The sequence below is a fragment of the Rhineura floridana genome, chromosome 4 (assembly GCF_030035675.1).
Source record: "Rhineura floridana isolate rRhiFlo1 chromosome 4, rRhiFlo1.hap2, whole genome shotgun sequence".
In the NCBI taxonomy this organism is placed as follows: Eukaryota; Metazoa; Chordata; class Lepidosauria; order Squamata; family Rhineuridae; genus Rhineura; species Rhineura floridana.
The window spans coordinates 107447435-107474191 of NC_084483.1; the positions used below are offsets into that span (position 1 = coordinate 107447435).

The 26757-nt window shown below is 41.9% G+C and overlaps 1 protein-coding gene across 5 annotated transcripts in view; it reads left to right on the forward strand.

Annotated features, from left to right (window-relative positions):
* Nucleotides 1-1693: 1693 nt before the first annotated feature.
* Nucleotides 1694-26757, forward strand: part of ARFGEF3 (ARFGEF family member 3) — a 90963-nt gene continuing 65899 nt past the window's right edge. For 2 of the 5 annotated variants that reach the window (XM_061623967.1, XM_061623970.1), the window contains exons 1-4: nucleotides 1694-2070; nucleotides 5348-5399; nucleotides 15343-15424; nucleotides 17312-17443. In XM_061623967.1, the coding sequence (XP_061479951.1) occupies nucleotides 1986-2070; nucleotides 5348-5399; nucleotides 15343-15424; nucleotides 17312-17443 (351 nt within the window). In that variant the 5' untranslated portion in view covers nucleotides 1694-1985. Of the gene's footprint in view, nucleotides 2071-5347; nucleotides 5400-10573; nucleotides 10671-15342; nucleotides 15425-17311; nucleotides 17444-26757 lie in introns of all 5 variants that reach the window. The other 3 variants (XM_061623971.1, XM_061623968.1, XM_061623972.1) reach the window with 3 other exon arrangements.

A 26757-nucleotide genomic window follows, 5' to 3' on the forward strand; every position in this document is an offset into this window, starting at 1 on the left:
CAGCACAGGCCCAGTTCAGGCCATTGCTACAATTCGCCAGTAGTGGAAAAGACTTAGGTTTCAGCAGATTCTAGGCCAGACCAGCTCTGCCCCCTCCCTGCCCTCGAAATGCCCTGTTTGGGGAGCATATGCGAGCTACAGCTGGTAGCACCTTCCACCTGCCCATCGGTGGGAACTCTGCAGTGGCAGTCCCCACCCCCAATGATGTAACTGGATATAACCTGACAGAGTTGGACTTGAACTCCCATCAGCCCTAGGGCTAATGCCCAGGGCTGATGGGAGATATAATCCAAAAATACCTGGAGGGTCACAAATTCCACACCATTAAATGTTAAAAAGCCTGCTTAAATAAGTGGATCTTCAGCATCTGTCTAAGCATAAGAAGAGAGGGGGCCTGGCAGATCTTCCCAGAGAGGGCATTGCATTTTTGCACCAAACAGCTCGTTCTTGTGCATGCCAGCAGTACCTTCAACAGTCACTGGACATGGAGCAGGGATTCTGAAGGGGAATGAGAACGACTGATACAAAACAGCTGGGCAGTGTGGAAAAGCAGGCTGACCTCCCAGGGCTTGGCAAGCCACATGGAGAGTGCCCGAGGACCACCCACGTGTATTTTAACTGGAATACAATTTTTTCTGCACCCCAATCATTAACATCTTTCCATCCAGACCTGTAAGTATCATCCCATAACACCAAATAAACTAAGTGCAACAATGACTACAGCCTGAGAAGAAATGTGAAATGCACCAATTGTAAATTCAACATATTTGGTATTCAGTGTATTCAACTTCCCTTTGGTTTTCTGTCCAAATTAGAGTTTAGAGCTGCTATGCTACCCCGGGGCTAAACCACGGGCTCGTAGTTTGTCTCTTCCAAACAAACCATTAGCTGTAAATCAAGGTAAACCATGAGCCTGGGTTTAGATAATGCTCAAAGACAGAGGTGGGGAACCTTTGACCATCCAGATGGTGCTAAACTACAACTCCCATCATTCCTGGCTATTGGCGATGCTTGCTGGGGCCAATGGGAGTTGTTGTTCAGCAGCTTCTGGAGGGCCAAAGGCTGAACCATGACTTAGTCTCAAGACTGCAGCAGAAGGACAATGGGAGGAGTGCAGCAGCTGTTATCTCATCTCCATGGTTTGACTTAGCATGGTGTGAGAACTGGGTCTGTATGTAAATGGCTACACGCTGTGACATATGAACAGAAAACTCTTATCAAGTGTAATAATATACAAATTGCCATACTGGGTCAGAGATCGAGCAACATCCTATTGGCATGCTTTCTTTCATTTGTTTTAAACTTGATGTTGACCAATTTAACCAGAGGGGGAGGGGGGGAGGGGGGACTAGGGTTCCGGTCACCGAACATAGCTTTTGCAGGCCTGATCCTCCGGCATCTATGTTTTAAGAAATTAAGCACACAGTTCTTGACAGTATTTGTCCATCGTTGACACATTCCCTCCACTCCAAAATCTCTTCGCGTTTTTCTCTTTCCAAGTTTTATAAATCTGTTGCCACGGTTTCCAGGTCGCATGGAAAGGGGGGGGGGATATACATTGTTCCACTTTCCTCCGAGCGAATCTGATCCCATCCATCGATCCGGCCAGTTAGCAAACACGAGTGGAGCCCCTCCCTCCGGCTGGTGGTGCTGTGGCGTTAGCGCGCTGTGAGCTGGCCCGCCCGACCGCCCAGCTGAAGCCGCCACCGCAGGAACCTGGCGCTGCCGCCTTCGACTCGGGCGGCCAAAGACTGGAGGCGGAGGCGGGAGCGGAGCCGAGTGACGTGTCCCTGTCATGGAGCTTAGCATGATTCATCAACAGCCTCCGGAGCGGGCAGCCGGCGGTGCGATGCTGCGCGCAGCCCCAGCTTAGAGAGGCCGAGGACCCACCATTCTCCCCTCTGTTTCGACCTCCCGTCTTGGGTTTTTTCCCCTCCTGGCTGCTGATTGAGGATCCCCGACAGGGATTTTTTAAAAAGGGCAAGATGGAAGAAATCCTGAAGAAGCTGCAGAAGGAAGCGTCGGGGAACAAATACAAGGCGATCAAGGAGAGCTGCACCTGGGCCAGTGGTAAGGAAGCGGGCAAGCAACGGAGGACACCCTCCTCTTTCTCCTTCCCCGGCGCCAGAGGGCAGCCCTCCCGGTGGCTAGACGAGCACGGTGGATGAACGCCTTGCGTCGGCACTGGGCGGGGGGCGCGTCTGATTCCTGGTCCAAGATGTATTATTCATATGCTTAATCGTTTCCCGTTAGCTCACAACTTGTTCTTGGGGAAATGTTAACGGCATCGGGGATATAAAAGCACCGTGCTGGTTTTGTTGTGCTGTATTGTTGGTTGATTGGTGTGTTTGTGTTTTCTTACGAATGACCAGGACGGTTCTAATCCTGTGCTTCCTTCCATCTCTGGCTTTCGATCTGTTTGGCCTTCAACCTGAGTTCCCTGTAGGGTAATTGAGCAGAACTCTTTGCCAGAGCTGCTTCTAGGATGCATAGAATTCTTTGAAAGCTTCCCCAGTCCCCCATAAATCTTTTCCATTATACCTAGAATATTTCAGTGATATGATTTCAGCGGGTCTCTCAAACCTAGTAATACATACTACGCCAATAATTTCCCTTGCTTAAGCAGCGCTTTAAAGTCAAAATATCAAAGCATCAATTTTCAATTGTTTATTGTTTTCCCCACCAATGTATAAGCTATAAAGTTATTTTTTTAAAAAACAACCTTTAAACAACAAAGAATGGGCTGTGGATTTGACTTTGTATTGTGGTCTTTCACTGCTGAACAGTGAACTAAGGAAGGTTAGCTGTTGATAAAATGGGTATAACTCTAGATCATGAATTTTTAAAAATGAAGTATAATGGCATAACAGGGGCAGCTAAATGAAGAATCAGATCTGTTGAGTAGAAAGACTTAATTCCTTCTGTCCTGTGACTGCCCAACCAATTGTCATTTGACAAAGCAGATTTATTTCGTCTACTTCACCAGGTCCTGTGGAAGCAGCATCTGATTGGAGAGAGCAGCATCCAATGTAATATGAATTAAAAGAAAAAATATAGTTCTTGCTGACCTTAACACGAATCTGTTGTCTGATGCCATTTAAATGTGCAGATTGCCCTGAGTTATTTCCCTATGTATTGTGACATTTTTGTTATATTAGGTTTTTTTTTACATGTTCCTCACCATATAGACAGTATGATTACACATGGGTTATTCTGAAATACATGCCTTTACACAAACTTGTACCAAAGTAGCGTACATCTTTAATGCATCCTTGAGTTAAATACACAGCATCTATGTTTGTGGGTTTTTTTATGGAGTTTGCAGAACAGAAAACAGCCTTAATGGGCTGGAAGTCTGTGAATAAAGGGCATAGTCTCCCGGCTGAAGTGGGGAAAAAAATTATCCCATTTATTTCACCAGGAAAATTTATGTATAATGCTTATCTCTGCCTACTGAGATCAATGGGAATTAAAAGTGCTTAACTTTGTCTTGATCATGCCCTAAGCAACTGTAATGTCGCACAATTTCAGGAGTTTACTTTCTTGCATTAATTCAACAGAACCAATGATAAGTGCACATTTGCTTGGAGACTCTTACCATTACTGAAAAAGAGCTATGTATTGGGAGAAAAGGGTGTCCTTGCCTTGAGTAGTGTCCATAAAAGGTGTTGCTAAGCAAAAATGTTTTCTCATGTCTCTCCTACACAGTGGCCCTGAAGCAATGGAGTACCCTGCTCAGAGCAGCCCTCTTGTGTGTAAGCCTGCAGGTGTTTAGATGTCTCTGTGAAAATTATTTCTTTTAAGCAGGCTTTTAAAGATTCTTTAAAATGCATGGATTATGTTGTTAGATTCCACACATGATTTGTGTGGATGGGGGGGGGCTGTATTCCCCTGCTCTTTTTTGCCATCCTGAATAGCCGTTTTGGAAGAGCAAGATATAAATGATAAATAATAATGCAATATAAATTATTAAAAACATAAATGAAAAAGCTTTCTGGTGGTGAGCACAGAACCATAACAAGGAGCAGTAGTGTCCATTTCCTTGTGTGTAGGCCTGCTGTAATCTTGCCACAAGCTGGGTCGTTTGTTTGTTTGTTTTAAAAAAAATTATCCTGTAACTAGAGTCTTGTCTAAACTTAAATTTTGTGATCTGATTGCAACTAGTTGCTCCAGAAGCAGAAAGCACATCTGCATTAAGGGGAAAAAAAGAGAACCATCCGTTTGTGAATACCGTAGACTAGGAGCAAGAAGCTTTATTACCAAGACAACGGCCTCAAAATTCCTTGGTACCTTGCACTGTGAATTGGAACTTGTAACAGGGAGTAAAGGAAGCAGTTCTTAGGTGCATTGGGCCTAGGCTGTTCATTGACAGCCAGCACCTTGAATTGTGTTTATGAGGTTATAAGGAGCCAGGGCAGACGCTAGAGCACTGTGCGTTGTAGTGAGCCCCATCTCTGGAAAGAGATAGTATTGTAAAATGCAACAGTCTATCTGAAGCCCCTAAACAGTCATCAAGGGCAGCCCCATGTGTTTATACTGCTTTTTTCATCTTGTGTTTGCTGGGCATTGCTGCCTTCCCATGCTGCCCTGTGGCAATATATGGGTAGGGGTTCCATTTGATTGCTTTTTTCCTAGAAAATAGTTTTAATTTTTATAAATCGTATGGATAAAAGACATACATGCTGATCTCCTTCTCACACTCATTCTGCCAGTCTGAATGGAAAACAGCTTTGGGCCATGCGATTTGGACCAAGGCAGCAGGGGGGAAAGCAAACTAATTCAAAAGGAAGTACCAGCTTTGCCTGCACATAGTAACTCTAGGTGAAATCCGGTGTGCTGTTCTGCTTGCAAAATGTCTTTGATGTAGCAGAGGCATCTGCTAATATATGAAATTTTCTCCAATATCCCATTTCCTTTGCAGCCCCCTACACCACTTACTTGCTGTTCTGAAGGATCTCCCAGTCCTCTGAAACAGATTTTAGGGGCTGTATTGAGAAGGGAGAAATGGATGAAAATTGCTTCCTCTTCTCTTATGAGTAGGTGCCTCCACTGAATCAAAAGCCATCCTGCAAATGGAACAGCAGCATTGGATTTCATCCTATGAACCAGGAATGGTGAACCTGAGGCTATCCAGATGAGCATGGACATTTGATCCTGCCAAATTTTAGGGACATGTAATTGCACATTTGAAAGGGTAGGCCTCAGGAAAAACTACAGTAAACAATATGACTAATGTTTGCTATGGTGGTAGAAGATTTATGGTGATCAGACATTCAGTGCAATAACTGTGGTGTACTGTTTCCATCCTCATTGCCCTCTACAATGATTTTTCCCCTTTTCTAAACAGAAATTTTAGAATCCCCAGAGGCTGCGACCAAGATCCTTGCGTATCAGCTAAGGTAGGCAACTTATACTGCCTTAGTTATAGATGTTAGCAAAGCTATCAAGGTTAGGATTTGAAGTGCTTGCTGGGTTTGAGATTTGTTTATAGTTGAAACCAAAGTAACACTACTATGATATAGAAGCAGTGCTTTTTTGTGATGGAACTGAGCGGTATGGAGTACAGGCACCTCTTTTTTGCTGTCCACGGTAACCAGCTTGTGCTGGCACTCACAGCACTTATATCAAGATATGAGTACTGGCACCTAATTTTTTACCCGTCTCCCAGAAAAAGCACTGTGTAGAAGTAAAACATGATCTAAACAAGCCATATGTGGGTGTTATTTATCACTTTCTACTTTTTGTTACAGATCTGTAGTATTCAGAAAATGGTCCAGTCTCAAAAAAGCAATGTTGTACAGTTTGGTTGAAAATGTGGTTATGTAGGCTGTTGTCTACCAGGGCTCAATTTCTACCATCGGTCATCAGCAAGAAGACTTTTCTGTCTTACTGAAGATATACCTCAATTGGCTTAACAATAATAATAGTGGTACACTTGGAGGTACTGCCAGGTTTAAGAGCATCTGGAATCAGGCGCCTTCCAAGATTCCCCATCCGCCCCACCCCCACACCTTTTACTTCAATACAAGATGGCTCAGGGTGGTTTTAATCTTTTTTAATCTTTAAAAGAAAGGTCTTGCACACTACTTCTTATCTCCTAAACAGGTCTGGCTGCTCTGTTTTTTTTTCTCCCTCTCCCTAAGCTTTTATGAACCCTGTTGAACCCTGCAACTAAGCCATCTTGTTCTGTTTAGAAAGCTTCGAGCCCAGAAAACAGCTTAAAAACCTTCACTGTGTGAGCAGTGTTAATTTCATCATTTCTTCCTTCTCCCATCTGATTTCTTTCCCATCAGTTTTCACTGGGATTCTAAGCAGGTAGAGAAAACTGATTTACCCCCCATACCACCTCTTGTTCATGGATGGTTGGCTTGATAATTGCTACAGATGCAGCAAGTTTGCTGGCCATCTGGCACTTGTTCCATTGTGTATATGAAGCAGGTAACATTGTGAGGTCTTGTGACACTAAGTTTAGCTTTAGGCCAGAGTTTTATATTACTTTTTTCAGGGCTATTGAGTTTGTTTGCAAGGCTTATTGCAGCCTCAGCAAAAAGGTAATGGGTGAAAGTATGCCCCCGTGCTATGGTCTCAATCCAGATTGAGTTTTTTATTAAGAACAAGAAATGGCAGGTTCTTCTCAAGTTTTAAAATAGCATTCTTAATGAAATGTGTAGTTTGGCCTTGAGAATACCTGCAGATATCCAATAAAAGGGCCCAAAAGAGGAAAAAGGAACTCCAGTAAATATAGGATGTCCTAAATTTTCAGTAGCACATTAGGCCAAGCAGGCATGTAAGGGTGAATGTGAATGAAGCCCTCATGTAGAATTATAATGATGTAAAAGTAAAATTATTTATTTAGGAAAAAGAAAAGATTAAAAAAGATAATAGTCAAGTTTCTTGCACATTTAGAATGTACCACTAAACCCACCATCTGCAGTCAAGCTCTGTGATATGATTACATCTGTTAAGGCTCATGGACAGACTTGCACTTAAAACAAATTTCATCAGGCTACAACATCCATCCAATGCAGGGAAATAACAGATCAACAAAGTCAGGAACAATGTACCACAGGACACAATTGGAGGAAAAAATGACAGACTACTGCTTGTTGTAGCAGCTCCCACTTAAAACATAAAATCAGTTATCTGCAACCCATTCTGGACGTTGATGTTTCCTTCTCACAGGTGGGTGTCAGGGCAGTAGTTGTTTACAGACAAGTCCCCAATGTAAAACAGCTACTCACCAGCAAGAATAGCTCATGCAACAGAAGTACAGACACAGGGACCAGATCTGTGGCAGACCCTTATTTATTTATTAAATGTATATCCTGCCTTTCCTCCAAGAAGCATCCCAGAGTGGCTAACAAAACACTAAAAACACTCTAAAACATCTTAAAAACAGACTTTATATTAAAACAATAATCTTTAAAAACACCTTTTAAAAAACCTTTAAAAACATCTTAAAAAACGATTCCAACAAAGACACAGACTGGGATAAGGTCTCTACTTAAAAGGCTTGTTGAAAGAGGAAGGTCTTTAGTAGGCACCAAAAAGATAACACAGATGGTGCCTGTCTGATATTTAAGAGAAGGGAATTCCAAAGGGTGAGTGCCACAACCCTAAAGGCTTGCTTTCTACGTTGTGTAGAACGGACCTCCTGATAAGATGGTACTGCATGAGGCCCTCACCTGCAGAGCGTAGTGATCGGCTGGTTATTTAAGGGATGCCAACTCTGTCCCCAAATCTATTCTTGCAGCACTATTACAGGACCTAATGTTACCATCCACAACTTGTCATTCACCTGCTCATCTACCAGTGTGATATATGCCATCATCTGCCAAGAATGAACTTTTTCATTCTACATGGAACAAAGAGGCAATCCTCTATGCAAAAGACGTTTAGGTTGAGACCTATCCCAGTCTGTGTCTGTGTTAGAATTGCTTAATATGTTTTTAATAATGTTTTTAACCCTTTTAAAAAGTTTTTTTTAATGTTTTTAACGCTGTTTTGTTTTAATGTATTTTAAGATCTGTTTTTATGATGTGTTTTTAGCACTTTGTTTGCCGCCCTGGCTGCTGCTGGGAGGAAGGGCAGGATACAAATTAAATAATAAATAAAAAGAATAAATGGATACAAATCTGACATCAGAAATGGCAATATTGGAAAACACCAATGGGGAAACATTTTACCCTCCCAGAACACTTTGTAATTGACTATAAAGTAGCATTCCTTTAACAAAGGAACTTCAAATGCAGAGTGAAACTGTTGGATTTCACTACATCAAGCAAGAGGTTCAGTGCTATCACCTGCAGATGGAATGGATGTCTGTGTTATCAACTACTGGATTTTTTTTGTGAATGGCCACTGTCAATAACATAATTATCACCATCTCTACTTTTCTGCATTTAATTTCCTTCTCACCTCACTGTTTACAGTTCCGCTACTATCCCCTGCAACTCAGAAAACACATCATGAATCTGATAATAAACTGGTTTGACTTTAAAATGCCACAAAAACCTTTGTTGTTTGTGCTTCTAGAGTCTAACATGGCTACTCTTTGGAAACTGCTGTAGATTGTGCTCCAAGGCCATCTTGTTTTCATAGCACACCCTGAATAGCTGTCAGTATTTAGTGTTGTTGCTATTTTTATCCTTTTCTTCCATTGTTCATCTGTTCTTGAGCAAGCACATTGTGTGTCTGACATTCGTTCTTGACAATGCTGTGATGCTGGTGGCTTTGTGTTTATTTAAATGATTCTCTTGTTGAAAAATGAAATAAAGATGGATCCAGTTAGTTTACCTGTAGGTGAGTAATAGTCATTCTGAGAGATATGTTTATGTTAGCCAATAATAGGAATGATTTTACTTGCTTTTCATTATACTCTTGACAGCCAGCTGTTGTTTTTATTAATGTTTGCTTTAAGTACAAAAGCAGTAATGCCCATCAAAGCAACTCTGATTCTGATGTAAGCCCAGCCTAGGAAAAAAAAGTCATAATTTTCTCCACAGTTGTCCTTGAATTTTTATCTAACTTAGATTGCTAGTAGCAACACCTGAACAAAATTTGCAGTTCTGTCTAAATATATGCCATTAAATTCCAGATGGGAAAGATAGTTAATCACAAATATGTTTTCATGTCAAGCCCCAGGTGGTTAATACAATGTATATATAAACTCCTAGGATTTGATACCACAACAATTTTTTCCAGTTCTTCCTGAAGAAATTAGAAGATATTTGTATTGGTTACCAATTTTGCCAAAGTGTCTGCCAAGTGTTATGGCATTCTCAAGCAGGTCCCAGTCTTCTGTGTGTGCCTTTCACTTTCACTTTGATGAGAAAATAAAGAACAAACTGTTTGACATTTATTTCAACGTAATATCTTCCTGAGTACCCAATTTAATTTTTTCATTATTTTTGGAGACAGACAGCTGTGTCAAGATAAACACAGTACAGCCTAACTAATTTGTTTGTTTCTCTCTGCTACGTGAGAGAGGAATGCATGAAATTCCATGACACACCACACCAGATTGAGAATGCTCTCTAGAAAGGTCTACCTGAACTTGTCCTCTAGAACCACCTTAGCAACATCTCTCAGTCACTTCTGCATTAAAAAATCACTTTTTATGCATAAGTCACAATCCAGAAATGAATTTTTGTCAAAACCTGAATATATCTGACCAGGCTTCACCATATCTGCTTGCCATGGCAAATGTGACACAATACTCTTGTCAACTGTGACAACAAACCAGCCTTCCTCTAAACGTTGAAGTTGCAGAGCTGTGTGGGGATTGTCAAAGCAGTTGCCTGGTGATCTCTGTCACCTTTAAGCTCTGCTGCTGGGAGGAAGGCTGGGAATTATTTGTCCAGTTTGTCCAAGCTGCCCAAAGAACCTCTGCCAACCAGGATGAAACTGCCTTTCCTATTTTCTCTGGTGAAGCAGAAAAGGGGGGGGGATAAATGCACAGTGCACACTTTCCCACATTCCCTCTGTCAGTAAATACAAGGGCCAGAGAATGTTGGATGTTGCTATGTCAGGACACTCAGGGCACCTAGAGGCAGCAGCTCTCAATGTTACACACTCCACCCCCAACTGGGGGATGGGGCTTGACAACTGGAGTAACTGTAACTTTTGGCTTGGAGAGCAAAAACATTTTAGAGTCGTGTGCTTAACCTTTCTTCAAGGCTACTCTCCTGTCATAGCTGTAGTGTATTTTCCCAGTGATATTTTGTGCTGTGTGTAGTATAGCACATTAGCTTTATATTGTTACCTACATGTTGGATGCAGATGCTGAAGTGTGGCAGTCCCCTTATAGGGCATTTTTGTTTTATACTTAATGATAGGGGCAACTGTCCCTCCACCATGACCTTTAATAAGGTGTTCAACGTTTTGATTCTTTAGTGTTACTCCACCACCACTGAACTCTGCCACACAAGTAACCATGTAGACATTACTTCTTTTAAAGAACTGCTGCAAACACAGCACCTGTGCCCCACCTTTTGTAAAACTTGATTTCACAATTTATTATTATTATTTATTTTGTTTTATTATTTGATTTATATCTTGCCCTTCCTTCCAGTAGGAGCCCAGGGCGGCAAGCAGGAGCATCTGTGTAACAATGATACACCTGACTAGATGGACATTCTAGCACAGACAAGAATGAGCATGAGAAAAAGGTATAAATAGCAGCCTCCCCTCCCCAATTTCATATAGAAAAAGGAGATGTTGCTATTCCTGTTGAAAAAGGACTTAACAGAAGTATAGCACAAAGGGTAATATTAGAATGCACTTTGATTAATCATGCAGCCAGGCACTTGGATATGAAATAAAGTAAGAACATAAAAAGAGCCTTGCTAAATCAAACTAAAGGCCTGTCTAGTCCAGCATCCTGTCTCCCACACTTGCCAGCCAGATGACAAAAGGAACAAGGGGCACCTCCACATTGTTGCTGCTTTCAGGTGGGATTCAATCAAATGACAATAAATTTGCAAGTTGATTTGGAGGTTTAATGCAACAAATCTGCTTCCACAAAAACCAGACTTTTTGTGATAAAGAAAATGATGGGGAAATGCACTGGAAAACATGGGATGTTTGCTTGATGCAACATCATATAACTTCCCTGCAAACAAATCAGGATGAATGCTCGATAAACAGATCATCCAGAAGTGCTGGGTTGTGAACTTTCTCTGTCTGGCAGAGCTTGGAAAAGTTACTTTTTTGAACTACAACTCCCATCAGCCCAATCCAGTGGCCATGCTGGCTGAGGCTGATGGGAGTTGTAGTTTAAAAAAGTAACTTTTCCAAGCTCTGCTGTATCAGCCTTTGAGGACAATTGGGCTTGTTAGTGTTCTACAGATGTTGTAAGAAAAAATATTCGGTTTGTGTCAATTCTCCTTTCCATCTCAGTTTTCATTTAGAGCTTGAATTAATGAGACATTGCCATTCTCTTCACATTTAAAGTCTTTTATTGCCAGAATGAAGTAGCTGAACTTTCATTTCTCACAGCCAGTGGCTTTCTTTCTGTGACCTTGCTAGTGTTCTAGATTTTAGTTGGCCTGTCATAAACTCTTGTCCACAATGACAGCTTCTCAGACCTGGAAAGAAGAAATAGGCAGCTTAGCCAGTCCCCAAAATGGAGTGTGGGAAGGGTCAGTGCTTAGCACTGAAGCCAGTAGTTTCAGGAAGGATGTTCTGGAATTTCAGCTCTTCTGTTCCCACTGTGCAATTTGGGAAGACACCTTTGGAGGGTGAGGCAAGCAGTTCCTTTCCTAATCATAAAAAGCCAGCAAATGGAATCTGCACTATTTTGTTCATTTTAATAATGGAAATTGGCTTCTTCATCACATTTATTTCTTACTGGCTCACTCTAATTAGAATGAGAATGCTTTGGTCCACAGAATTCTCTAATTTCACTGCAGTCTTGTATGTTCCTGTCTGTTCTCAGCCAAAACAATGCACCTTCTAAATAATTAGGACAGCTCCACATATTCTGTTTGTTGCAAATAGGTTTGTTGTGTATGCCAGTGTTTCCTGCCGCAAACATGAAGCATGGATGGGATACAAGTACTGTATGTACATGCACTGTCAGGATTCCCATGTGCATGTTCAAAGATGCAGTGATCTATCCATCCCTAGTGGAATGTGGGAGTATATTATCCTTCTTATCTTTGGGATTCTTCGTTATACATCAAATTTGGTTCTACAAAAAGCAAAGCACTGAAAGCTGGGACTTGAAAAAAAATGCTGGTAACCAACAAGTGGAGGGAATACATAGAAGCATTATTTTAATACTCTTCACATCTTTTTTTTAGGATGCAAATGTTAAAAGAAATGTAGGCACAAGTGGCACATTGTTTACTACCTTTTCACTTACCTACACATACATTGGTCCTAGGCTCCTGCTTGTATTGTATCTCTTTGTTTCCCAGGTACCCCACTCCCTCATTTTGTGTGTCAACAACTGGGTTCCATCTGATTTCTTTAAGCTTTACCTTCCTCCTCCATAATCTTGCTCCTGAAATGTTCTGACATCCTTCCGTGTAGTGAACTTTTATTGACTCCATTGCTACCTTAGTCCTTTAATTCCAAATGTGTTTGTAGGGTTGAAGCTTTAGGAAACAAAATCTAATATATGTGACCAATTCTGATGCTCAACACTGTTAAGACTTTACAACAAACAGAGCAGTTATTTACAGCCATTGGGATGCATGAGGTGCTTTCACTAAAACAACCTGCTGATTGTTATCTATTAACAATCTCTTTGCTTCTAAGACAAAGTAGAAGCTTGAAGGGGGACTGTGGTGGAGTCAGGAATGTTCTATTTCAAAGTCATAGGTTCTCAGATGCTGCAACATGCAATCAACTGGCAGTTTTAAAATTAAAGCTCTGCCATTCTGAGCCAACTATGTATTCTGATTGGCCAAGTTACTGTAGCTGCTTTATAGTTGGAGCATACCCTTGACTGATGGGGGGGGGGAATCTCACGGATGACACAATGACAGTTCATTTAGTAGTAATGCAGTAATGAAAACATAGTGGATCAATTAGTATTAATCATAGTTCTAGCTAAATGAATCAGTCCTGGTTTTCAATCCATGTTCTTGCAGTGTTGCACTTGGCTTCTGAGATTTATGAAGAAGTCTCATTTTTATTGGTTAAAACAGCCTTTCCCAACCAGTGTGCCTCCAGATGTAGTTGGACCACAACTCCCATCAGCCTCAGCCAGCATTGCCAATGGTCAGGAAAGATGGGAATTGTGATCCAACAACATCTGGAAGCACACTGGTTGGGAAAGGCTGGGTTAAAGGAATGTGATTATAGATTAGCCTTTCCTCAGTCTGGTGCTCTCCAGATCTTTTGGATTACCCCTCCCATCTTTCCTGACCATTGGCCATGCTGGCCTGGACTGATAGAAGTTGTATCCCAAAAAAATCTGGAGGGCCCCAGGTTGGGGAAGGCTAGTGTAGAGGGCAGGCATTCTGTTGAAATGCACCGTTGCTGTGCAGTGATCCATAAAACCATAATACCTGGCTTTCAGTTGTAAGAAACCACTACTTTGCTCCATTTTATTGGAATACATCTCCTCCTCCTCCTCCTACTGAAAAAGTCTGGCTGATTGCCAGGTGAACAAAACAATGGCTAAGATTGAAACATGTATTTCTTAAGATACAAGATTAAGATACATAGATACAAATGAACCAAATTAGAGCATGCATGACTGTTCAGAATATGCACACAGGCACGCTTTGTGGCTTCTTATTCCTTTTAGGCTTACAAAAGGCCCCTGAAAATCTTGGAGCAGCAGAGGGGACAAACTAATAGCTTTCTCTTATTACATTCATCTGAATCCCGCTCCTGAACTCTAAAGTCTAGGTAGATGAGCTTGCAGCACAGACCAGCTGTTAAGTTGGTTGCAGCTAAGAAGGCGATTGTAGTGGTGGGGTTGTTAGTTTGCCATGTGCAAGACACTCTCACTCTCGTGCAGTCTTACCTATCTTTGGGGCCAGCCTTATAAGGTAGGATGAATGGTGCTACATTTTGGGGTCCTATTAAAGGGCAGCAAATTGGCCATTTATTATTATATTTTGACAGGCATTTGGAATTTCTCCTTGTGAACACCTGATCAGTACTGATCTTGGCAATGGCATCCCTGTACTTAAACTGAATGGCAGTTCCTTTGCCAAAACAAACTGAAATCCAGAATCTTGAGGAGGGTCCTTTTCATTATTGGAAGAATGAGCCATCTAAACGTGTGTTTGTGTGCACAATCTCACATTACCAATTGTTCATTTTTTTAAAAAAAGTGCCTTATCAGCTAATGTAAAGACATGTCCATATCTTGAAAAAGGAATTAAGAAATAAACTTGCCGTCATAATTTTCATTGTATTGTGGTTTTTTGTTTTGGTGAGCTGGGAGGGGGGATAGCTTTTCAAAAAGAGAAGTATAAGAAGACATTTTAATCCCAGGGTACCAAGTCTGGTTTTAAAATGTTACTTCTTTGCTGTCCTTCCTAAACAAACACTTCACATCTATTCCATTCAAAAACAGCTCCCTGAAATTGGCTCCTATCAGACCCAGAAAACCCAATTAAGAACATGGGTGGTACAGATGTAATGCTAGTGCATACCCTAACCACAATTAAGAAATTGGCAGCAAGCCAAAGGATTGTATGCTTTCTTTGTTTTCATCCTCTCTTCTCTCTGGAGAAAGTTGAAATGAATTGTCACCAATTTTAACGATGGTTGCCTCTTAGCCATTTTCTCTTGGCTTCAAAGTGTGGTTTCAAATCTTAGCTAGCTGAATCACAGTTAAAAGTTGGTGGTGATGTATCCCATAACTGTAGTTAAGTGGGATGGGGGGAATTTGCTCCAAAGAGAAGAGCTGTGGGGAGGGAGTGTATAATCCTGCAGCCTGCTCAACCACAGCCAAGAGGTTCCTAACACTGATCTCATCTATATCATACATTTAAAGCACTCTTATACAACTTTAAAAGTCATGGCTTCCCCTCAAAGATTCTGGGAACCGTAGTCTGTTAAGTGTGCTGGAAACTGTAACTCTGTAAGGAATAAGCTGCAGTTCCCAGAATTCTTTGGGGAACATGGCTGTTAATGGTATAAATGTATTTTAAATGTGTGGTGTGGATGTGACCATTGTTTGTGGCCCCTCCAGACTGTTTTTTTTTATTCCAGGTGCATTAACTCCTCTTTTTAAAATTAATGTTTGCATCGAAGAAGATTAAATGAAAAATACACTGTGAATTATTTTTCAGGTGCCAAATTCAAAAGTTACCCATGCAGACTTTCTGAGTGCTTAGTCCTGAACAATGTTTCTTTTTCTTTGAATACCAGGGAGAAGTGTCTCCTTCCACTCCAGCTTGCTTTGGAAAGCAAGAACATGAAGTTGGCCCAACATGCTTTAGCAGGGATGCAGGTACATGGCGATGAGGTTCAGCCTCATGGGGATGTGCTTGTGAATCATGGAAGTGGCTGCCCTGTTGAAATTTTAGTTTCTGAGATGGGTGGGAAACCTTATTCAACCTGAGGACCACATTTCCTCATGGGCAACTTTCCAGGGCTGATAATTAGTGGGCGGGGTGGGTGGGAAACAGATGCCGCTCAAATCTTTATACACTTCAACTATGCAAAAGCCAGAGGTTTCTACTCATACATCGCTACTTCCAGCCAAGCAAGAGGTGTCATTATGGTGCAAGGACACATTCTAGCCAAGCAAAAGACCTGGAGGAGTGTGTAGAGCAGATCCAGTGAGAGGGGTGGCCTGAGGAAAGGGCCAGAAAGAGAGGCCTGGAGGGCAGGCCGGGCTGTGGAGTTGGTACACCAGACCTTCAACTCTGACTCCAACTCCGACTCCGACTCCTCTATTTTTCTACTGTCCGACTCCGACTCCTTCATAAATGGCAAATGTATATTAACTAGAAATAACAAATTTACTGTAGTAAAATGGTAGCACAAGGCATTTCATCACCACCACGTGAATCCAGAGCTTGGAAAAGTTACTTTTTTAAACTACAACTCCCATCAGCCCCTACCGACTCCGACTCCACCCAAAATTGCTCCCGACTCCAAATCCGACTCCATGACTCTGACTCTGACTCCACAGCCCTGAGGGCAGGTCTTCTCAGAAGTGAGTGGTTGTTCTACACTCATATAACAGAACTTGACAGGGACATTCCCCACTTGTTTTCTCAGTTTATAATTTTGTCTGTACGTTTGTTAGCAAGTTTGGCCTTCAGTTATATATTCATGTTGATAATATCGGGGTGAGAATTTTCCTGCTCCTCTAGTTTAGATCTGGAAATGTGGGGAGTTTCTGCCTTGTCAGAGTCAGGATCACTCTTCTGACTCTGGCAAGGCAGAAACTCCCCACGTTTCTAGATCTAAACTAGAGGAGCAGGGAAATAGAGCAGCCTTCTGACTGGGAGTTAAGTCTCCTCTAGACACCAATTAATTAACTAATTATCTATCCTAATCTATCTATCCTAATCTATCTATCCTATGTATCATGTATTACCTGCCCTTCACACAAAGGTCCCAGGAAAGGTTACAACAATTTTAAAATACAGCAGTAAAAGCAGCCTAAAATCACAAAACAGGGTGGGTCTGAAAATACACATCTCAGCTGTCAAAGGCCAGTGTAAAGAGGTGCATCTTCAGCATTCACCTAAAACTGTACAGTGGTATTGCCAGGCACACCTTGGTGGGAAGGGAGTTCCACAACTTAGGGGTTGCTGCAGAGAATGCCCTCTCCTAGGTCACCACCTTCCTAGTGGTGGAACTACCAAAAGGCCCCCCTCTGCTGATTTCAACACCCAAGAGGGTCTGTAGGGAAGGAGCTGGTCTTTCAGATATTTGGGGCCTAAGTTACTTAGGGTTTAAGCACTAACATGAGCACCTTAAATTGGGCCCAGAAATGAACTGGCAACCAATGCAGCTGTTTTAGAACAGGGGTTATATGAGATCTAAAGGGAACTGACTGTTGTATTTTGGACTAGTTGAAGTCCAAGGAGAATGGGATTTGCAGAAATAATTTCCCTTGTTTGAGGAGCATCTGGTTCTTGCTCATCATACAGAAAGGTTTGAAATTGGTCATAACTAGGGCAGGTTGACTTCACACATACATCTTTATCCAAGTGATGTACATGCATGTGTCAGCTAGGCCTTCCTGACCCATCAAAGCCTAGTATTAAAGACAGAGTTTGAAAAATAAGGTATTTTGTGTGGGTAACTGTGATATAACAGCATTATGTATCAAGCAAATTGAGAATCTCTGCGATTGAGTGGCCTCATGTTTTCTTTGCAGAAGCTACTGTCTGATGAGAGATTTGTAACCATGGAAACAGACTCTGATGACAAGCAGTTGCTTAATCAGATGCTGAATGCAGTCAGAGTGACTCCTTCCCTCAATGAAGACCTACAGGTAGAAGTGATGAAGGTTAGTGTTTTATAGACGTCGATACTTACGTGGCTGCAGGGGAGACTTCCTGTCTGACTCAGAGCTGCAGCTCTCTTGGAGTTGTCTGAATCCTGAGTAAAATTTCTTACATCATGGTACAAAACTAGTTCTTGTATTTTTGTTTCAAGTTGAACTCTGCTTTACTAGTTTAAGGCTGGATTCAAAGGACAATGATTCAACATTACCAACGTTTATAGCAGAAGATATAAATGATGACAGAACTATTGACTGAAGAACCTTTGGTAGCTAGAAGCAACTACATGGCAAACTGTTCTGCATTTTGATGTCTACTGTACAAAGGAAGTATCTCTTGCAAACACAGCATTGCCAGTAGCAGATTTTGTGGTAGGCACTGCCACTCACCTGACCTCTGGTTTGCTGCATTGCTGCTGCTTACTGGGAGGTAGAGGGGAAGGGGTGAGGTAGCAGTGAGGTTGGTGCAGTTCAAATGCACTGGCAGCGTAACCAGGTGTGTTTGCACCTTGCTGCTACCTTGCCCCTCCCCTTCTCTCAGTAAGCAGGAGCAACTGCCCAGAGGTTAGGTAGCAGTCCCACCACCACTCTATCTGCTGCTGAGCATTGCACTGTATAATGGGCCTTCAAAATTTAGGACACAGGAGGCCAAACACAGGTGGTAATTATGTGTGGTGGCCCATCAGAAGCCAGTGGGTTGTGAGAAGTTGCAAACGCGTGTGGAAAAAAAGTTGGCATGGTGGATTGTTCTTTTTTTCTGAGAAGCTTTTTAATGCCTTGAAAGCCCCCACCCTGCTTTTTTTGTGCTCAAAATGCAAACATTTGGCACAGCTTTAGTGCTTGAACTGATGTGTGAGACTTTGTGTATTTAATGTACATTACTGTTCCTAGAAATATACATGCTTTCATTACTTAAGAATTAAATTAGCTGGAGTGCTTATTTGGCAAGCAGCCTTGTACACTGGCGGGGAGGGCAAGGAAATATTGTCCGATTCTTGTTCCAATCGACTTTTGTCATGTCAGTTCCTTGCTGGAAAAGACTGCATGACTGGTTAAAAGAAATGCTTTCTCAGGTATGGGATGTATATAACTTATGCCTCTCATTTCTAGGTTTGTTTGTTTCTTTGTTTAGATCACTATGACTTTTCAGAAAAGGAAGAAAATGTCCAGGAGATAGGCAAGTTACCTGTTCTGGATGATGCTGTGCTGCTTCTGAAGGAGCAGATCCATAGTTTAGGGGTACTCCTGGATTCATCTTTGTCACTAGAGCCCAAGCATCCTCTATGGCTAAGAGTGCCTTTTACCAGCTTTGTCTGGTTTGTCTCACATTGACCAACTAGTGGCAGCAAATCATAAAGCCAACAATTTTGTTGTTGCCATCCAGACTGCTTAAATCTTTGAATATCAGAGGCTTCTTGAGTGGCTTAATCTAGCTAAACTCCACTCATACCTGATGCCCCTTCGGGATATTTTTGACTTCCTAAGGGTTAATCCCAGCACAACGTGTCCTGTGTTAGATTCACAGTAGTCTAGTTATGTGCTGCTGTATTTTTTGCCTCTTTCTTTTCGGGGTGTGTGTGAGAATTTATTTATTTATTTATTTGATTTGTTAGACGCCCATCTGGCAGAGGTTAGTCTGCCACTCTGGGCGACGTACAACAAAACACGAATACCATCCATGCAAAAACATCCACAGAACAATTAAAAATAAAATTAAGGTTAAAAATTGAGAGATTAAAATACCTCAGAAGCTGCACACTGCCAACCTAACCTCCCAAGCCTGGTTAAAGAGCCAGGTCTTCAAGGCCCATTGGAAACACAGCAAGGAGGGAGCCTAGCGAAGGTCGGTTGGCAAAGAGTTCCATAGTGAGGGAGCCACTACTGAGAAGGCTCTGGACCTGGTCCTCACCAGTCTCACTGCTCTTAACGGAGGAATATGAGAGAGGGAGACAGCGTGAAAGTGAGTGCTGAATTTAGTTGAGACAGGAACATCAAGGAAGTATTCCTCATGCTTTTTATGAAGTTATAACAGCACTTGTTGAAATTTATTCCTCAGTCACTGTTTCTCTCCCAGGAATCACACGGGTAAGCTATTTCTGCATAAGAATATAACAAGAGCCTTACTGGATCTTGATGTCATTTTCTCCAAATCTGTTCATATAGAATAAGATTTCATTTTTACCCCTTGCATATTTATATAGGGTGACAAAATATTGATATTCATTGTTTTAGTTTATGCTATTATGGTGGAAGGCATGTGGGCAGGGGTTTGAGGAAAAGGCACAGATCTACATGTATTTTGTTCTATCTAATCTTAGCAGTTGACTTAGCCTATTAAAACATCCAGCATATCATTCCCTATAATACCCTAACTTGGTCGTCATCCACCTATTTGTTGGGAAGTGAAATGGGGCCACCCTGGTTGTAGTTTATGCGTACTCGGGATTCCCAGTGTTTATACAGAAGTATGTTAGTTTGTACATGAAAGGCAAAAGAAAATTTAAAACAAAAATGACCCGTGCTCAGTGACTTCCAAGACCTATGGAATGCTAAGGACAGTTGAGCTGCAGAATGATAAAGGTGTTGGTTGAAGGCTGTAGCTCAGTGGTAGAGCATCTGCTTTTCATGCAGAAGGTCGCAGATTCAATCCATGGCATCTCCAGATAGAGCTGGAAGAGACCCCTGCCTGAAATCCTGGAGAACTGCTGGCAGTCAGAGTAGACAGTACTGAGCTAGGTGGACCAGTGTTCTGACTCAGGAGAAGGGAGCTTCCGATGTCTATGTTCCTAAAGAAGGTGGAGAAATTGTCCTGCTTAAGTCCTTAACAGATGACATTACACTGGAGGATGGAATTAGTTTTCAGAGAGTGCAGACCATGAATTTAAATCACTGCATTATACAGCGATGTTTCAGGAAGGGAGTAGGGAGGAATAAACCTCTCCCCCTGTCCCGTAGCAGTAAAGAGCTTAGGATCAAGCCTGGCAGCCATCCCTGAACCTTTCAGCATTATATAACAGTGTGGGGGGGAGACTGCAGGAGTCATGAGACGTTGGGAAAGGTATCCTTCCCTTCCCATCCTGCATAATTCGCTCCACTGCGTTCCTTGGCTGTCTGGAGCCCTGGCCAGGAGTCAGGGATACATGCAGATCCTTAGGCTGATGTATTGTCTGTTTAATGTATAAGGAAATCCTTAATCCTAAAGGAACATAAATTCTTGAAACCTAAATAGTTTCTGTCAGGCGTGTTTAATGTAGCCATTCTCAGCCAGTTACAGCGTCCAGGTTTGTTTTTTTGTTTGTTGAATTTATATCCCACCCTTCATTGCACAGAGATCCCATAGGATGAATAAGAGGTAAAAATCCATAGTTATAGCCTGTGGCTAAATTGCAGAATCCTGTTCAGAACTGCACATATTTAATTTCTTTTGGTGAAAGAGTAAACAAACAAACAAAAGAAGATAGGAAAGACATATGCTTGGATTAGACTCTAGACTTCAACAGTTGTTACTGATGTGTATATTAAATGCTTTTAAAGAGGGTGGTGTGTTTTGAATTTTTGTTTTGGTGCAATTGCATTACTCTGCATTGTCTGCAAGAATATGTGCCATCTTGACAAAAACAGCACCAGCTTTAATCAGATCAGCTATATGGGTGGTATCTGATCTTCTACTAAGGCTACACATTTTTATTTATGATTTGAGAGATAAAACAGCTATTGTTTTGTTTCCTTGTATCTTTTGTCACCTCAAAGCAGTCCAAACTGTTGAAATGTGTCTCTGACTTGGCTTTTGTAAGATTCTAAAGCACCTGGAAAGACATAAGGAAACAAATATCCCCTGCACCAAATAGAATTTTGTTACCTGCACTGCCCTCTAATCAATAACTCCTGTTGCTAACATTACCCACATTATTTATTGTCTAACTTTTGGGCAATAAAAAATACCATATAATCTACTAGCAGCCTCATACCTGGGATTGTCAGGAAATAAGAAATAAGAAATAAAAACATCAGTGCAGTTTTGAAATCAGTTGATAAACAGGGGGCAGTTTTGAAAGGTTCAGTCCATCATCTTAATTACAAATGGCATCCAACTGTATCCACACATAGATGAAAACCTGATATAGATCTTAATACATATCATGCAAAGTTGGTTACAGTATCTTTAAAGCAGAGCGTGGAAAAGTTACTTTTTTGAACTACAACTCCCACCAGCCCAATCCAGTGGCCATGCTAGCTGGGGCTGATGGGAGTTGTAGTTCAAAAAAGTAACTTTTCCAAGCTCTGCTTTAAAGGTATACAAATGCATAGCAAGCAGACAAACAACTTTCCAGATACATACAGTAGGGCCCCACTCATACGGCAGGTTAGGTTCCAGACCCCCGCCGAAAAGCAAAAACCACCGAAAAGCGGATCAGCTGTAGTGCGGGGGTCTGGAACCTAACCTGCTGATCGCACCGGAGGAGAAGATCAGCTGTAGTGCACTACAGCTGATCTTCCCCTGCTCCGGTGCAATCAGCTCGAGCGCAGGAGTCTGATTGTGCCAGAAAAGGAGATCAGCTGTAGCATGCTACAGCTGATCTTCCCCTCCTCCGGCAACATCAGCTGGAGCACAGGGAGTTCCAGCCCCCCTTCCAGCTGATTGCCCCACTGGCACTGTATTAGCGGAACACCAAAAAGTGGAGCACTGAGAAGTGGGGCCCTACTGTAGTACATAAGCTGCTATTTCACTAATGTAGATGTAACATTCCTGATTATGAACTATGTTTAAAAGTTAGCCAGGGAATCACGCACTCACAGTCTCATTGATAATTTCTCCTGTTCTTCCCTCAACGATCTTTACTAGATTAAGGGTTATATCAGCACTGAAACTGGTGAGTTTTGTGAATATCCAATACCTCAGAGATGCACCAGGGGACATTGACAGTTTCCTAAATGAGATTATCAATATTCTCTAGTGAATGCCTGACAAATGAGGACATAATCATGCTAACATAATGCTGAAGTTATAGCCTGAAACTGATTTTATTTCCCTCCTTTTTTAGTTTTATCTCATTAGTCCCCTTTAATATCACTCCCCTAGATTTTTTTAATGGTGTTTTTATCTAAATGTAAATGTACTGCCTTCAAGTCGATTCCGACTTATGGCTACCCTATGAACAGGGTTTTCGTGGTAAGAGGTATTCAGAGGTAGTTTACCATTGCCTTCCTCCAAAGAAAGGCAGTGACTGGCCCAAGGTCACCCAGTGCACTTCATGGCTGTGGAGTGTGTGTGTGTTTCAAACCCTGGTCTCCCAGACTGTAGTCCAACACTCTAACCATGTTATGTTTTTATCTATTTTTTATCATTTTTATCTAAATCACACACACAAAAACATTAAAATAGATAAAATAGTCTTTTTTATCTATTTTAATGTTTTTGTGTTTCTTTTTCCTGTGTATGATTTTATTGTTAGCCACCCTGAGTGCCCTATTGTAGGGTAGACGGGTGGGATAGAAATATTTTTACACAATTCATCAGAGATTCTCAGTATTTACATGTGAATGGTAACATTTACCAGATTTCCACTGTACAGTGTAATATATATGCACCTTATTTTCTCATTTCACAAATGTGTTTTCCCTTTTGTTAAAGTCTCAGTTCCTTTTATTACATCATGGCACAGTGCCGAGTTAAAGGCTGTAATGTTGGTCATTAAGGACAGGATAGTGGAAACAAGTTCTCAGTGGGATACATTAGAATTTCTCAGTCTCTTGTACCTAATTCAGTCCATTTCAGATACTTTGTGTTCGTCCAAATTCATGCTACAGGCATGTTGCAACATTTCTGTAGTAGATTTACAAGCCACCATTTGAAAAAATATTAGTTAACTACTACTCCTTTCTGATTGAGCCCCAGAAATTGCTTGACATGCTACAGTGTAGCATTAAAACATTCTCTATGTCTTTATCTCTATGCCAGTAAAAGCTACTAAAATGTGCATGTCAGTTTCAGTCACCCAAGGTCTTCCACTAAAACAAAAAACAAAAACAAGCTTCATACCTGAACCCTTTCATTATCTGCCATGTACATAATAGATTTGAATGGAATATTTGGTGCCTGATTTTATTGATGTGTCTAGAACATCCTTCTCCAACCATTGTGCAGTCCAAATGGTTTGGCTTACACTATTGGCAGTGTTGATTGGGTCTGAATGAGGTTGTGATCCAATGCATTTGAAGGGCACCGGGTTGAAGAAGTCTGTCCTAGAAAATGTGAAACTGCTGAAACAGCTGCTGTGTGCAAAGAAAAGAGAGAACTGGAAATAACTAATTCATCCGTGTTCAACTATTTCCCTGAATTACTGTCAGCAGTGACCTTTTCTAGTATTTATGAGACCCTTTTTCTTTACTGTTAATTAAAGCGATAAAGAACCCCTGGATTGTTGGTAGGAATATTTCTTACAATATTAACAGACTATGATCCTGTTTTTTCACCCTGGCCCTAGAAAAACTAATCTTCATAAATTTAGCAGGTTGGTGTGGTATGTCATGCAGGCATGGAAACAAGCAGAAGCCTTTTGTGCCACTAGAAGAACACATATGGTTAAGGGATTAAATAGGGACTGTTAATATCTGTTTTTCCTTAATAGGCAAAGTAGTAGCCACCTGTTCGGTTGAAAAAAACTTAGTGTTCTTCCAAGTGAGTGGTGGATTAACTAGTATTGGGTTTTGTGATGTTTGTTTTAAGGAATCCTTTTAATAAATGGTAAATATGTAACTTGCTTAACTTGAAACTGATGCTCTGGTTGGTTTCCCCCCTGAATCTTTTTGTAGATTCATTTTTGGGTGTACAATAAAACAAGTGCAGCCTGATCCTTTGCTTCTTTACTTGGATGTAAATCCCACTGAGCTCAGTGGAACTTATTTCTACGTGCGTATGCATAAGATTGAAACATAAGTAATACTTTATATATTTTAAGGTACTTGTTTTGCATACTTTGCTTTCTTTGTAGTTATACCTAACTGTTGCATTGGACCTTAGTAAAGGCAGACTTGTAGGCATCCCCACATCATTATTTATTATTATTTATTAAATTTATATCCTGCCATTCCTCCCAGCAGGAGCCCAGGGCAGCAAACAAAAACACTAAAAACACTCTAGAACATCTTAAAAACAGACTTTAAAATATATTAAAACAAAACATCTTTAAAAACATCTTAAAACATATCTTGAAAAGGATCTTTTTATTAAAAAATGTTAAAAACATCTTACAAAGCAATTCCAACACAGACTAGGATAAGGTCTCTACTTAAAAGGCTTGTTGAAAGAGGAAGGTAGGTTCTGAAAAGATAAGAGATGGTACCTGTCTAATATTTAAGGGGAGGGAATTCCAAAGGGTAGGTGCCACTACATTAAAGATCCGTTTCCTGTGTTGTGCAGAACAGACCTCTTGATGAGACAGTATTTGCAGGAGGCCCTCACCTGCAGAGTGCAGTGATCGACTGGGTATATTAGTGGCAAGACGAGCTTTCAGGTATCCTGATCCCAAGCTGCATATGGCTTTATACACCAAAACCTTGTCCCTGTAAGCAGTCGCGCCACCACATTTTGCAGTAGCTGCAGCTTCTGGACCAACCTCAAGGGCAGCCCCACATAGAGTGAATTACAGTAATCCAGCCTGGAGGTCACCAATGCATGGACAACATTGGTCAGGCTATCCCAACCCAGAAATGGCAGCAGCTGTCTTACCAGTCGAAGCTGAGATCACCTGAGCCTCTACCAACAAAGATGGATCCAGGAGCATCCCCAGACTAGGGACCTGCTCTTTTAGAGGGAGTACAACCTATTCCAAAGCAGGCAACTGACCAATTATCTGAACTTGAGAACCACTAACCCACAGCACCTCCATTTTGCTAGGATTCAGACTCAGTTTATTGGCCCTCACCCAGCCCACACTGAGTCCAGGCAATGGCCCAGGGCTAGCATGGCCTCTCCGGATTCAGATGTTACAGATAAATAGAGCTGGGTATCATCAGAGTACTGCTGACACCTCACCGCAAATCTCCTGATGACTACTCCCAAGGGCTTTGTGTTAAACAGCATGTGGGACAAGATGGTACCCTGTGGCACCACACAGCACAACTACCAGGGGGCCAAAAGGCAATCATCCAATGCTGTTCTCTAAAAATGATACTGAAGATAGGAATAGAACCACTGTAAAACAGGGCCTCGGATACCCATCTCACCAATTACTGCTCCACAACCCTCGCAATCACCTTTCCTAAGAAGGGTTTTTTTGCGAACGGGTGGTAGTTTTCACAAACCAATTGGTCCAGGGTGAGCTTTTTCAGGAGAGGTCGGATCACCTCCTCTTTCAGGCTGGCTGAGACCATTCCCTCCCACAGTGAAGCATTAACCACAGCCTGGATCCACTCAGTCAAACCCCCTCAGCAAACTTTAATAAGCCAAGAAAAGCAAGGGTCGAAAGGACACATTGCTGGCCACATTGTCGGAAGCACCTTGTCCACGTCATCAGGCCTCATCAGCTGAAACCAATCCCAAGATGTTGCAGCAGATGTTGCACTGGACACTTCACTGGGTACTACAGTAGATGTGGATGGGGCATCAAGATTGCTATGGAGGCAAGCAACTTTACCCTCAAAGTGCCTTGCAAACAATTCACAGTGGGCCTCTGAAGGGTCTAAAATTCCCATTTCCTGGGATTGATGTCAACAGACCCTGACAATACGAAAAAGCTCTACTGGACAGCTACTTGAGGATGCAATGGAGACAGAGAAGTGGGCCTTCTTCGCCACCCTCACCACCACACAGTAGGCACAGTTATGATGTTTTACTCATGCCCGATCAGCCTTACAGCACGTCTTTCTCCTCTTGTGCTCTAGCCATTATCCAGCCTGTTTCATTGCCCTAGTTCACTGTTGTACCAAGGTACAAACCGGGCTCCACAATGCTGGAGAGGATGCTCAGGGGCAACCGTGTTAATAGCCCAATGCATCTTGTTGTTCCACAGCATGGCAAGGGCTTCAACAGGACCACCTGCTCTATCTATTGGGAACATCCCCAGGGCATTCAGGAATCCAGTGGATTCCATTAGTCTCCAGGGGTACACCATCTTAATCTGTCCACCACCCCTGTCTAAAGGGTATGTCTGGTGATAAATTAGGCTATCACAGTCAACAGCAGTGACTGGGTCAGTAGCCATTACTCTCCTGGCTTCCCAACACCATGGGTAGTTGCCACTCTCTGAGAGGAACACAGGGAGCGCAGTGTGGTGCAGTGTGCAGCGGCAGAGCCAATTTGACACTCCTGCTACCATGCA